The following is a 13,353-nucleotide window of genomic DNA, read 5'->3' on the forward strand; positions in this document are numbered from 1 at the left end:
AGCTCCGTAATCCTACTATGTCAATGTCACTACTCACCACCTGCGCTGCATGATTGCAACTAAGAGACGTGGTGTAGCCTCTAAAACCAATTAATATGAATCTTGAGAGAACCACACTCCAAAAGGTAGCATGTGAGGTTAAAGAACTCAATGTCCATATAATCCCCACACTAAAATCTCATACTTTCGAGGTGGGACTTGAGATCGTAACATCTTTTGGTTCATTGAAGGCTGTGGAGTTGACAGAAATTTTGCTAAAAAGAAAACGGTGGAGGAAGATAGACTCTGGGCCTGTGCCAATTGAAGCTATGTGCATGTTTATGTCATTTGTGGCCACTGCCAAGAACCCTAAAATGTAAAAAAATAATTTACTGAGTTTTCTCACTAGAAAATCATTAAAATATGTGCCCGATAAGCATCGGGTCGGTCCTGATTTCCAAAGCCCGGGTTTGGATCGGCAGTCCAAAAGGGCAAAAACTTAAACGAACATCCAGAAGCTTCGCTCGTGGTAAACAAGCAAAAAAAGGTGAAAACGTAACCTCAAGCGCAGGTTAGTACACCGTTCCTTGATTCCGTTGAAATCGCGTCAGTGTCTCCTTCCCCTAAAACCCTTCCTAAACCCCCTTTTCTCTCTTCAATCCCCGATTCCCTCTCTCTGTGACACAAACATTGGACTTTTCCAACCATTTATCTATGTCAAAGGCGTTGAAGCTGATCAAGGTGAATGCGTCGAACCCGAAGGTATGGGTTGTGGTGATCGGCGTAAGTGTGGCGGGGATTGTAATATTGGCAGAGACGCAGAGGCGGAAACGCAATGCCAAAGCCTTGCTGAGTAAGGATTTCGGTGCTTTCATTAAGCGATTCGAGATTCTCCCCTTCCCTCAGCCTCCTCCTCCAGCCGCCAAGCAGACCCTTGCTGGCCTTACATTTGCCATCAGTGACATGTTCGTTCACTATCTTTGTTTTATTTATCCATCAAACCTGTACTTATATCTTTATGAATATTCGTTTACCTGTGCTTGTGCGGTTGTGCGTATTTAACGTGCCTGTACAAAGCGTTGTGCTATGTACCATGTTTTACATATGAAGTGTTCCTTTCTTTTTTTTTGTGGTTCTAATTATACTTTTGTGGTGGGTTCTTGCAGCTTTGATGTAAAGGATTATGTAACTGGATTTGGGAATCCAGACTGGGAAAGAACACATGGGGAGGCTGACAAAACTGCAGTAGCGGTGACTGCTCTGTTGAAGAATGGAGCTACTTGTGTTGGCAAGACTGTAATGGATGAATTGGGGTTAGGGTAAGCCCTTATGTTTTTTTTAATCCGCATTAAGGAAAGATATGCTTTAATTAGTGAACAAGTCTTCTCCTTTATGTATCAGAATATCTGGGGAAAATATGCATTATGGAACCCCCGTCAATCCTCAAATGCCTTCATATGTCCCTGGAGGTTCTTCGAGTGGTTCAGCCGTTGCTGTTGCAGCTGAACTTGTTGACTTTGCCCTTGGTGAGTTTTATTAGTCTGTGGCATTTTTTGTGATGTTGATTTTCAACCCTTGGAGTAATAGATTCAGATGAGCATTAAGTAACTTAGACTTATATTTGTATTTAAAGCTCCTACGATATTAAGGAATTGAATCTTTCGTCATCACAGGTTGTTGCCTTAATCCTTTTCTTTTGTTCCATTTTAGGTTGTTGGAGGTCGCGGTTGCATTTAATAAAATTAGTGTGTTCTGGGGAGAAAGATCCAAGTTATTACTAATCTTCTTAGATATAATAGAGTTAACTAATTTGATTCTTTCACGTTATACCTTCTGATTGTTTGATGCTCTAATGGTATTATAGGTACTGATACAATGGGAGGATTGAGAATTCCAGCATCATTTTGTGGTATCCTTAGCTTTCGACCGTCGCATGGGGCAATCTCTACAATTGGAGTTCTGCCAAATTCACAGAGCTTAGATACTGTTGGTATGCCATCTTTGTAATTCTCTATCATGTGAGTTTTGGCCTGTAATGTAGATCATTTATATATATATATATATATATATAATTTTTTTTTTGTAAATTATGTTGCAGGAATTAGACTAGTGATTGATGATATTCATCATTATGCTTCACCTTTAACCTAAAGTCATATAAAATGTTTATCTATCGTCAAGTCATATATTATATTCTTAGAAAAGTCAAAGACCAGTGCTTTGCAACAGTGGGGGAGCTCTATCTCGAGTAACAGTAAATTGGAAAAATGGGTAGAAGTGGCGATGACTATGTATGCACTATGCATTTGACGATGCATATACTGTCAGACAATGAATAATATTAAGGCTACCGAAGTAATGCTGGCCATTTTAGAAAGTCATGGTAGACGTTTGTTCCAAAAAATATTTGCTGATTTCTGATGTCTTGGTCATTATATTAATCACATCTTTCAGGATGGTTTACTCGTGATCCATCAATTTTACATCGTGTTGGACATGCACTATTGCGGCTGAATGCAGTGGAACCTAGAAGGACAAGACGCCTTATTTTTGCTGATGATCTGTTTCAGCTTTCAAATGTTCCCAAGCAGAAGACAGCATATGTTGTTAGCAAAGCAATCGAAAATCTATCTGGGTGTAAGTTGCTGGATTCTGTTTTTATTTTTTATGATTATGTATTCATAACATTTTTTATAGTAACAGTTCCATACCTCTATAACTAAGTTTATAGTTTCTGCTAGACAATTTTATTGGCATTAGACCAAGTATATCTTGATGAGAAATAATGTAGTGATAATTAAATGTGTTGAAGCCATCATGTTTTTTCATTTATTTCACAGATGAGCCTCCAAAGAATATGAATTTTGGTCAGTATATTGCTTCAAATATTCCAAGTTTAAAAGGTTTTCATGAACCATCAGCCACTGTACATAATGGAACATCAGCTTTGAGAGCTCTATCTTCTGTGATGGTTTCACTACAAAGGTATTTAAAGATGCTTTTGTGTTCCATGTATATCGTGTATGTGAATACAAACATATTGGTAACATCAATCAGCTGATTCATCATGCTGTCACATTAACTGCAGTTATGATAAGTTACTGAGTTGTCATAATTCTTATCTATTTTTATCTGATATATTTAAATTAATGTTAAGAAATTTCTGCTTCCTTTTGAAGGAGCTATACAATTTCACGATTTCTCTATGTGCATTTGGAACATTATTCTAAAATGAATAATGTCTGACTGATGCTGAGGGTGACTTGGTTAATGACAAGTCAAAGTTTTTAAGCAAGGGCTACAAATATTTGATTATTTTTCATTGCTCCTCTAAGTGCATTTGATTGGTTTTGTATATGTTTTAGCAAGCTTAGAAATATTTGCCTTATAATTTTTGTTAAATGTTTGCTTTATGATGCAGCTCAATAAGTTTTTCCTTACAATGAGGGAGACTTTTGTATCAACAGGCCTAGAGTAATTGTTGTACATTATCACTTCAGTTTCTTATTTATAGTTTGTGGGGACCTTCCCAACTTTGGTAATTACCTTCCCACCCTTCAACGGGGTTTGGAAATACTCCTCTCCTTCCTCATTCTTCCTGCCCTACCAAAAAGGGGGAAAAAGAAGAAAGAGACGAGAAAACTACAGACGAGCATGAATTAAAGCTAATATGAAAATTTTCTATTCAAAAAAAGAATTAAAGCTAATATGAAAAGTTTGCCACTCTTGCCTGTTTGTTATTGTTGGAGGCGTTTTGTGTACTCAAAAGAATTTGGGAACTGATGAGGGAGACTGATATGCTTAGAGTTCCGAATATGCTTACTTGCTTAGGCGCTTTTCTGTTTGTTGTGTACTTTGACATTTGACCAGATCTTGGCAATTGAAGACTTGAAGAGGGTTAAACCTAATTGTCTTCTGCTAATCCTTGTTCCTATTCTGACTAACATACGTGATGATTGTTCATGTCTTTCAGATATGAATTCAAAACCAACCATGAAGAATGGATTAAATCAGTCAAACCCAGGTTAGCATCTGATGTCTCTGAATATGTTCTTGCAGCAGTTAACTCTGCGCCTGGGTACATCAAAGGTCTGTATAAAGTCAGGACTGAGATGCGAGCAGCTCTTCAAAGTTTACTGAAGGTAAACCCTACTTGTGGGAAATTGTTGTTGTAATTTCAATGAGACAGCCATGTACTTCAAATTGTGCAATTTTTTTTCTTCTTATTCTTGAACTTGGAAGCTTTTGAGTAGCATAATGTTATTTCTCTTCCAATGGAAGTTTCAGTTGTAGAAGGATCCACTGTGGTGGCAGGGTGCTAATGAATATGATGCATTGATGCCTGATCACTCAATGTGCTGTTTGATTTTATTTATTTTTCTAAATTATAATTCATGTGAATAATTAAGGTGAAACTACCGAGGATAGTATACTTCAAACAAATAGTACTTGGGAAGTGTGGGATTATATTTTCTTATGACATAATCTTTAATGTTTAGTTCACAGTTGACTGAAATGGCCATGTGTGCTTTTATTGTTGGGCTACCTATGATGGAAAGCGTTTACCTTGATACCAATTAATCAAGGAGGATGTTCAGCAAAATTTCTGTTTCTTTGGTAGACTACATGAGGAAAAATTATTTGTAGGATTTTATGTCTGAAATGTTTCCCTTAGTAAGATCCCTTGACTGGTCAGCAGTGTATATTATCTGACATGGAGGACATGCTTAGTGTGGTACTCCATTGAAATTCAGGAATCATAGTAGTATGTGGCTTAGATGATTTTTGAAGGAGATTTATATACTTCTCGTATTTTGCTAACTTGCTTCTTTTTCCTTCCCTTTTCTTGGGCTGCATACTTTTGGATTACGTAAATGTATTATGATTTGCGACACAAAAATCAAGGGGCAATTTCGATATAGTGAAGATTACGTAGCAGTTCTTATATTTTATATCTGAACTCTCTTCATTTCCAGGATAATGGAATATTGGTAATTCCAACAGTTGTGGAGTCCTCATTGAAGCGTAATTCAAAGAGAGCTTATTCCACTGAATTTCGTGATCAAGCTTTGGTTCTATTGAGCATTGCTAGCGTGTCTGGTTGCTGTCAGGTAATCAAGTTGCATGATATGACTTTTGTCCGCACTTTTTAACTACCTTGGTTCACTTTTCTTTGCTTAATTCTTTCATTATTTCTACATTTCATTGCTAGGTGACAATTCCTTTGGGTAAGCATGGCGAGTGTCCCATATCTGTTTCATTGATATCGTACCACGGGGCAGACAAATTTCTACTTGATACCTTGTTGGACATGTACTCACCTCTTCAAGAGCAAGTAGGCATTGTGTCCAAATCAGCAGTATTGCCAGACACCAATGGAAATATGGATGCTTCTGAGCTCCTGAAAGAGAAGGTAGGATTGTGTCTTTGTGAGAAATGGATTCATAATTTTTTTCTCATATTATAAAAATCAGTAGTTCTTTCTTATATTAGACCAACCAAAGTGGGATTTACGATTTACTATGCTATCAGTGATTCATGCTCAAGAGGTACGTGTGTGGGAACTTTTTGGATAAGGTCTTATGGGCTAGATTCCTTGAGCCCATTTATTAAAAGCTCTTAGTGGTGTGGACATAAATCTTTCCATGTGATCTACAAATGTGGTGTTGGATTTTTGTCATGTAGGACTCGGTGAATTTGCATGGCTTAGTCATCTATCTATCCTTTATTTTCCTTCAGTTTTTAATGCCAGGTAGCATGCAAGTGATTGAAGATGTTTCTTACTTTATATTATTAAGAGAAGAAACAAGGAAAATCATTGAAGTAAGATGGAAGCCTGAGTTATTTGTGCTATCCGTTTATCTTCAATTTTATCACTTTCAACTTTGCTTGAATGCAGTTGAAGGATCGTTGTATCAATGTCTCTTCAGTCATATTAATCAATTTGACTTGATAAAATTCTCATTGGGGGACTTCAAATTCTTATGCTATTCCCATTTACATACTTGTGCTGGTTTTCTTCACAACCTCTTTTCACTTATTCATCTAGGAGGGTCTTTTGCAGCGGGCTATTTACAAAAATCTGGCTTTTGGTTGCTTCATGTATCTATCTGCCATGTGTTCTCATCGCAGTGTAAATGATTTCTCAGATGATTGCTGTTAAAAGTTACCACTCCTATGTGATGCGCTAGATCATACCATTTTGCTTGCACTCTGAAGCTACACCTATGTCGATTTGAAGAAAGAAAATGCATAAGAAAGAGAACAAAATGGCTGTTGTAAGCTTTTTTATAATTCTGATGACCAGCTATCTTTTTGTAGGGAAATGCTGCATTTAAGGGAAAGCAGTGGAATAAGGCTGTGAATTATTACAGTGAAGCTATTAAATTAAACGAGATTAATGCAACTTACTATGGCAACCGCGCTGCAGCTTATTTAGAATTAGCATGGTCTGATATTTCTTTATTTTTTGAACATGTCATCTTCCCTTTGTTGATTTGGATTAAGATGGTTCTTACTATTGGTTTCACTGTATGCAGTTTTCGAGAAGCTGAAGAGGACTGCAATAGGGCAATATCACTTGATAAAAAGGTGACGGGACAAACTTTGTGATATTCAGTGCTCTTCGTGAAACGAGCATTTTCTGTTCCTGCATTCTTTTAACCCTGTTTATTTGTGCCATCAGCTTTGGCACCAAAAATGTGTCCTACTTTGCTTAATTTTGCTTCTCTCTGTTATTGTCATCTGTTTCTTCAAGTATGACTCCATGTATGATATTGCGGTATAATAAATTTCACTGTGGGTGTAGCTTGTCAGGTAATCAAATTACAAGTATGCTTTCTAAACTCAAGACCAGAACTCGTGTGAAACTGAGCTTTTCCCCTGCCATTGCTCGCTGTTGTCGTAAATCATGGAATAGAATCTTGTTATGACCAGTTGTTTCTCCACTCTTCCTTGGATCTTTTCAAGCCCTGTAATATCCTTCAAGATATTCTCGGAATTCTTTCTTGGGTTTCTTGAGGGGGGTTAATCATGCATTCTAAAGGCACTACCGTTTAGATGTTTAGGGTTACAGTTGGGTGTATGATTCGGATCTTCAATTGTTTGCCGTTGGCTATTCATGACACATATGACATATCCATTTATGTTGTGCTTCCAACTTTAGTATGTAGTAGCGCAGCAATTACAAGAGATAAAATTGAAAGACTGGATTTTCATAATACTATGATTTTGACATCAAAATATCAATTGCACTTGTCATTTGCTGTCAGACACACTGATTAATAAAGGCATGCATTGCGACATAATAACATGTTGGATTCCATTTGCTTAAATTACTTCATTAAATACACCTGTAATTTGTTGGCAGACACACTGATTGAGAAAGATGTGCATGCTGACATTCTAATAGCGTCGCTACATTGTACATAGCTCATGACAAGGTCATCGAAATGCTTATAAATTGTGATGAACTATACCTGCATCGGTCTCTTGTAACTTATTTCCTTACCCTGCTGCTCTTGAGAATTTTTTTTGTATAGTACTGATAATGTATTTTTGAACAATTCTTAGGCTTCTTATTGTTGTTTCTCAGAATGACGTAGTTTGAATTTTTTCACCCACAACTAGGTACATTTAATATATTTATGAATTAAGAAAGCAAGTTCGTCATTGCTATGCAGTATGTGAAGGCTTATCTGAGGCGTGGAACTGCTAGAGAATCACTTCTTCATTACAAAGAGGCTATCGAAGGTGAGATCTTGGTTTTTTGTTGCTCATCTGTTGCACCAATGACTGGCTCAGATAGGTGACTTTGTTCCCTCTGGGAAAGCTCAGGTTTCAAAATGCAGTATGAATTGGGTATCTGTGATTTTTCTACCAATTTCAAGTAAAATAGTGGTTCTTAGTGTCGTGAGTTGTACTATTTAGGTTTGCATATGCCATGCCGATTGGGCACATACAATTTTTCCATATAAGAGTTCAAACTTTAGTAATGATTGACCAGAAAACTAGTTCGAATACACTATGTGGAATCTTGTGCATTGCAACTGGGGGACGTCCAAATGGAACTACTTTTTTGGATTCATATTCACATGGTTTGATAAGTTTTATTCTGGCCACCAACCTGCTGCTATCCTCTCCTCAATCTTGGCCTGGGACTGGCTGTGTTAACAGGTAGACTTGTCAAAAATAGTATTTTATACGCCGAAAGAAAATAATTCCGTGGGATGTGTTTAAACTTGAGATTGAGCTCGTGAATTTTGGGCTAAAGATTGTTGGTACAAACAACCGAGCCAATCTTGAGATACTGCTGGAATTCCTTTTCTGAGTTACTGGCTGAAACCATTATTTTTGTTACAAAATCGAGCTCAACCTTGGGTATATATCAATTGTTCGCTAGATAAACCTGAGCTGAAATAATCTATTGCCTGACTTGTTTATGATATTCCTTATAATGTTTTTCGTTAATATCTCGTGCATTTAATTAAAGGTTATTGTTAATGTTTCATGCTGTGTTTACACGTGCAAACATATGAGGTGATTAGTTTCCATTTGAGATCTGACTTGTGTTGGTAATGTGTTTCTGCGTCATTTCCTAACAATCAGTTCTTTTTCTTGGTGTTTGCAGATTTCAAGCATGCCCTTGTTCTTGAACCACAGAACAAAGTAGCTAATCATGCTGAAAAGAGACTAAGGAAACTGTTAAGTTGATTATTGCTTCTCTATAGCCTTTCTTACACATAAGTGTGTGCGTCGGCCAACGATCCGGTAAATGGTGTAGCATATTTGCGAGTTGAAGCTTCCCTTATCCGTGGCTACTGCAAGTTTTGTCAATAAATTTTACTGTCATATTTTTCCTGTAGTTGTCATAGTTTGACTTCCATAACTATGGAAATAACAGCTGACCGGACACTTCATTTATATTACCAAAATTTCATTTCTTTTCCTAATTATGTGAGATTCCGATTAGCGCGGACAGCTTTGCATTTTATTGATCTCCTGTTAATTCTAAGCCATGCCATCACAAACTCTTATCTAATGGCAGCTGATGAATGACCATAAATAGCATTCTTGTACAAACATTATTGTTTGATGTCTTAATTGGTTTGTACAGAAACTGAATCCAATCTCCATGCATTATGTCTCCTCTTAAGATATCCAAATATTTCAGCTTTGCTGCATCCAGGGACTGGCTCTACCGCTACACCTTCGCAAATGCCGGCCTCCAATCCATGAAAACCGACATTGGAGATGGCACAATCATGCACTGCTGGATCCCCAAAATTCACAAACCATCAAAGCCAAATCTCCTCCTCCTCCATGGCTTTGGTGCCAACGCAATGTGGCAATATGGAGACCATCTCCGCCACTTCACTGCCCCGTTTAACGTCTACGTCCCCGATTTACTCTTCTTCGGAGAATCCTACACGGCTAGGAATGAGCGGACGGAGGCGTTCCAAGCTCAATGTGTAATGAAAATGATGGGAGCACAAGGAGTGGATAGAATGAGCCTTGTGGGGATTAGTTATGGAGGGTTTGTAGGGTATAATATGGCGGTGCAGTTTCCGGAGTCTGTGGAGCGGTTGGTGTTGTGTTGTACAGGAGTTTGTTTGGAGGAGAAGGACATGGAAGATGGTTTGTTTAAGGTGCCAAATCTGGACGAGGCTTCCAGTATTTTATTGCCTCAGACGCCTGAGAAACTGAGGGAGTTGTTGCGGTTTTCGTTCGTTAAGCCTGCCCGGGGCGTGCCTTCTTGGTTCCTCTCCGATTTCATCCATGTAAGATACATGTTTTCACGTCCTATGTCAGGACTAATATCCCACATCGGATTAACATAACCAAACCGAGTATTATATAAGTAAAAGCTTTGCACCTCTCACACAATAACACGTTTTGTAAGCTTAAGAACCAATGGCGATTCTTCATGAAGAATAAATCCGTACGGGCTTGTGGTCCAGAGCGGACAATATTCTTGATGTGTTTGTGTTTGGATATCTGACATCCTATGTATACAATGCAACCTAATAACTATTTGGTGTGGATTTGTGCAGGTGATGTGCACAGATTATGTTGAGGAGAAGAGAGAGCTAATACACGCAATACTCAAAGATAGACATCTCTCTAATCTTCCTAAAATCACACAGGTTTCATTCTTTTTTGTTAATTTCTTGTCCTACACCAAATTAACACACACACACACACATATATATATATATAAAATACATGTATGTGTGGTTGATCTGATCATCACCCATGCATATTTTGGTTTTGCCATTGGAGCAGCCTACATTGATAGTATGGGGAGAGCAAGACCAAATATTTCCTTTGGAGCTGGGAAACAGATTAAAAAGGTACTTGGTCTAATTTAATTTAATATTTTTTTATAATTAAAACAACAACAACTTTAATTAATTATATGTTAATATCGTTGGTGATATATATATATATATATATATATATATATATATATATATATATATATTAGGCATATCGGTGAAGGTGCAAGCCTAGTAGTGGTAAAGAATGCAGGGCATGCAGTGAACCTAGAAAGGCCAAAGGAGTTCCTCAGGCACCTCAGATCCTTCCTTGTAGATAATAATAATAATGTATCCTCTTGTTAATGATAAGAAATCAGAGTCAAATCATTTTAATTTGTGATTATTAAACGCAATTAGCTACAGATTTAAAAAATCTTCTACCAAATGAGATGGTTTAGTATGTATGAACTTTCCAATTAGCCTATTAATTGATGGAGCTCGCATCCCATAAAATTGGAACCATACAGAGTCTACATGGTACGAGGTTTGATTGGATTGGGATTGGGATTGGGATTGGGATTGGGATTGCGGTAGGCTGCTTTTTTTGAGTGGTTCCTCCTTTTACTTACTTTTTAATATTAATATTTTGTAAAAAAAAAATCTCAGAAGATTAATAAATGATCAATTTTAATGATTTTGAATCTAATGAAATTTAGAAAAATAATAAATAATAATAATATTTTTATATTAAAAAATTAGAAAAGTATGGATAAACCACTCAATTTGTAATTGGGTAACTCAAAGAAATTGTTTTTCCAATTAGGTCACCCAATGTTTTCAATTTAGATAAATAGATCATTCCGATTCCGGTCCCACTCTGATCTACTCGTCATCGGAAATTACTGACCTGGCTAATTGCGGCCATACATCAACATATTTTGATGATGTGGATTTGACATGTCATTGTGAAAAATATTTATAAATAAAAAAATGTGACATCTAATATATTTATAATTAGAAAAAAAAAAGACAAAACTCAAAAAACAATTTAACCCTAAAATAACACAATCTCTCATTCTCATCTCAACTTGCTACCCCCTCTCTCTCGTTCGATCTGGTTCACAATTAGCAAGGGCGGCTCAACATAATTAGAGGCCCCGAGCAAATATTATAATCGATGTCCCTTTAAATTTAATATGAGTTTTTATTTTTTATTTAAAATTTACTTTTTTTACTTTTTGAGATGCAAAAACACTAATTAAAGTTTTATATTCAAGATTCTCTAACATTTATTTTTCAAATGATAACGTAGCCAATCCATTTATCATTTTTTGTGACATAGTTGACCGTAAGTAATTTGTTACAAGTTTAAGTTTTGAAAAACTTTGTTATGCAGAAGTTACTATTATAGGTATCGTTAATAAATTTCTATAAGTGATTGATGCATTCGGAAAATAATCTAACTTTTTTATGAAGTTTAATATTTCAATTGGAGTACTTTTTTCCTTCCAAAATTTCTTTTAAAATTTTAATTCTGGGAAAAAAATTTTGATAATTAAAACTACATTCATAAATGCAAACGCAAAGAAATGATGTTTTGATAATTGATAATTAAAAAAAGAAAGAAAGATGGATTGACTTGACAATTCCATGTGCAACTTGTTGTGAAGGAGACTAGGAGAGTTCCTTAACTCAAAAGATAACTTAGATAATAGGTTAATAACTAGTTTTTTAACTTAGATATGGGCGCACCGGAGAAATCCACTCCGGACCGGATCTGGACAAACAGGAAGAGAGATCTGGATGAAGATCTTTGATTCGTGCTTCCAAATCCTCGTTCGCGTCGGATCTTGTCGAGGATCTCCAATTCATGCACGAAACAATCACAGAGATTTCTTTGGTGTTTTGATTTTGGATGCTTTTCTTCAAATCATCCATTGCTAATGATTGAGAATGAGTTGCCGCTTGGAGGAAGATGATGGCTTCTGGAATAGACAGGAAAATGTCGCTTGGTGTTCTGATTTTGGATGCTTTTCTTCAAATCTTCTTCTTCGTTTTTCATTTTCTAATTATAAATGTATTACATGTCAATATTTATTTTTTTGGATTATTATTAATAATGACATGTATGCGCCACGCAATCAAAATTTGTTGATGTGTGGCCGCAATAAGCCAGATCAACAATTTCCAACAATAAATTGATAGGAATTGGACCGAAATGACCTAATTAAAAAAAAATTTATTTCCGTGATTTAATTACAAATGACCCTATCTTTTAAGTGACTTATCCTTATTTTTCCCGTTAAAGAACCAAATACATTGAAAACGTGAATGATTTGGATGCAAAGTAGCTGCTGTCCCACCACGACATTATCGACTCTTTATTCTTTAACCTGTCTGTCCACCGAATATGATTTACAAATCAAAGAGGACGAGAACTGGTCTACTCATCATCTGATGAAAGACAAAGGCATGAAAGAGAGGGCTCTTGACGAGGCCCACCAAAGAGAAATAATTGGACTTTGGACTTATCTTAAGTGGGCTTTGGTAGTTGGATTTTTAATATATGTATGTATATATGTTAGATACTTATATATGTATAATAATGTATATGTTGAGAAACATAAGTAGTTCATATGACATTTATATGTATTGTATTTCATAGAGGTCTCAAGTTTGAATCTCCCCATTTTCTTTCTCATGTATTCAAAAAGATAATAATGTATATATAGGCCATAGGGCCTACGAGTCAGGCTCCTTGAAGCTCGGGCTTGGCCCGTATAACATAACAGAGTTGAAAATAGGCACGAGTTCGGCTCTTTTATCATATGAGCAAAACCTGACCTTGACCCTGACCTATAATGGATCACCCGTGAGTCATCCACGGATGACTCGGTCTATTTTCATCCCTACGTACGACATTTGATTGGATTGGCTACCTCTTTCTCTTACTTATGATATATTTTATGTAAGATAAAAAAACCAAATTCATTAAAAACAATGCATTAAAAACTTGAATAATACGAATGCAAATTATCTTAATATATTTTATTTTTAAATTTTTTTTTCCAATAATTGAATGCATGATCCGACGGTTAAAATCTTACACACGTTT

At 36.3% G+C, this 13,353-nt stretch overlaps 2 protein-coding genes across 4 annotated transcripts; both read left to right on the plus strand.

The window, feature by feature from the left end:
- The first annotated feature begins 514 nt into the window (after nt 1-514).
- Nucleotides 515-8,930, plus strand: LOC119982895 (outer envelope protein 64, mitochondrial). 3 transcript variants are annotated; one of them, XM_038826489.1, is made up of 14 exons: nt 518-944; nt 1,146-1,298; nt 1,381-1,505; nt 1,690-1,749; nt 1,844-1,969; nt 2,434-2,616; nt 2,820-2,964; nt 3,953-4,121; nt 4,956-5,090; nt 5,192-5,392; nt 6,301-6,428; nt 6,519-6,570; nt 7,662-7,731; nt 8,609-8,930. In XM_038826489.1, the coding sequence occupies exons 1-14, from the start codon at nt 694-696 to the stop codon at nt 8,689-8,691; spliced, it is 1,881 nt and encodes a 626-aa protein (XP_038682417.1). In that variant the 5' UTR covers nt 518-693; the 3' UTR covers nt 8,692-8,930. The 3 variants fall into 3 exon arrangements, with proteins under 3 accessions (XP_038682419.1, XP_038682417.1, XP_038682418.1); XM_038826490.1 differs by lacking the exon at nt 1,690-1,749 and having other exon boundaries at nt 520-944; XM_038826491.1 differs by lacking the exons at nt 6,301-6,428; nt 6,519-6,570; nt 7,662-7,731; nt 8,609-8,930 and adding an exon at nt 5,473-6,289 and having other exon boundaries at nt 515-944.
- A 125-nt stretch (nt 8,931-9,055) lies between these two features.
- Nucleotides 9,056-10,655, plus strand: LOC119982896 (monoacylglycerol lipase abhd6-A). Its single transcript, XM_038826492.1, has 4 exons — nt 9,056-9,758; nt 10,032-10,124; nt 10,264-10,331; nt 10,466-10,655. The coding sequence occupies exons 1-4, from the start codon at nt 9,120-9,122 to the stop codon at nt 10,599-10,601; spliced, it is 936 nt and encodes a 311-aa protein (XP_038682420.1). The 5' UTR covers nt 9,056-9,119; the 3' UTR covers nt 10,602-10,655.
- The last annotated feature ends 2,698 nt before the right edge of the window (nt 10,656-13,353 follow it).

This window comes from Tripterygium wilfordii, chromosome 17, assembly GCF_013401445.1.
Source record: "Tripterygium wilfordii isolate XIE 37 chromosome 17, ASM1340144v1, whole genome shotgun sequence".
Lineage (NCBI taxonomy): Eukaryota > Viridiplantae > Streptophyta > Magnoliopsida > Celastrales > Celastraceae > Tripterygium > Tripterygium wilfordii.

What these genes read in the sequence shown, in the direction of transcription:
- LOC119982896 (XM_038826492.1), top strand. Translation starts at nt 9,120, where the DNA reads ATGTCTCCTCTTAAGATATCCAAATATTTCAGCTTTGCTGCATCCAGG. An exon ending in ATCTTCCTAAAATCACACAG is followed by an intron (nt 10,125 to 10,263) that starts GTTTCATTCTTT and finishes CCATTGGAGCAG; the next exon opens with CCTACATTGATAGTATGGGG. An exon ending in CTGGGAAACAGATTAAAAAG is followed by an intron (nt 10,332 to 10,465) that starts GTACTTGGTCTA and finishes TATATATATTAG; the next exon opens with GCATATCGGTGAAGGTGCAA.
- LOC119982895 (XM_038826489.1), top strand. Translation starts at nt 694, where the DNA reads ATGTCAAAGGCGTTGAAGCTGATCAAGGTGAATGCGTCGAACCCGAAG. An exon ending in CTCTTCAAAGTTTACTGAAG is followed by an intron (nt 4,122 to 4,955) that starts GTAAACCCTACT and finishes CTTCATTTCCAG; the next exon opens with GATAATGGAATATTGGTAAT. An exon ending in GCTTATTTAGAATTAGCATG is followed by an intron (nt 6,429 to 6,518) that starts GTCTGATATTTC and finishes CACTGTATGCAG; the next exon opens with TTTTCGAGAAGCTGAAGAGG.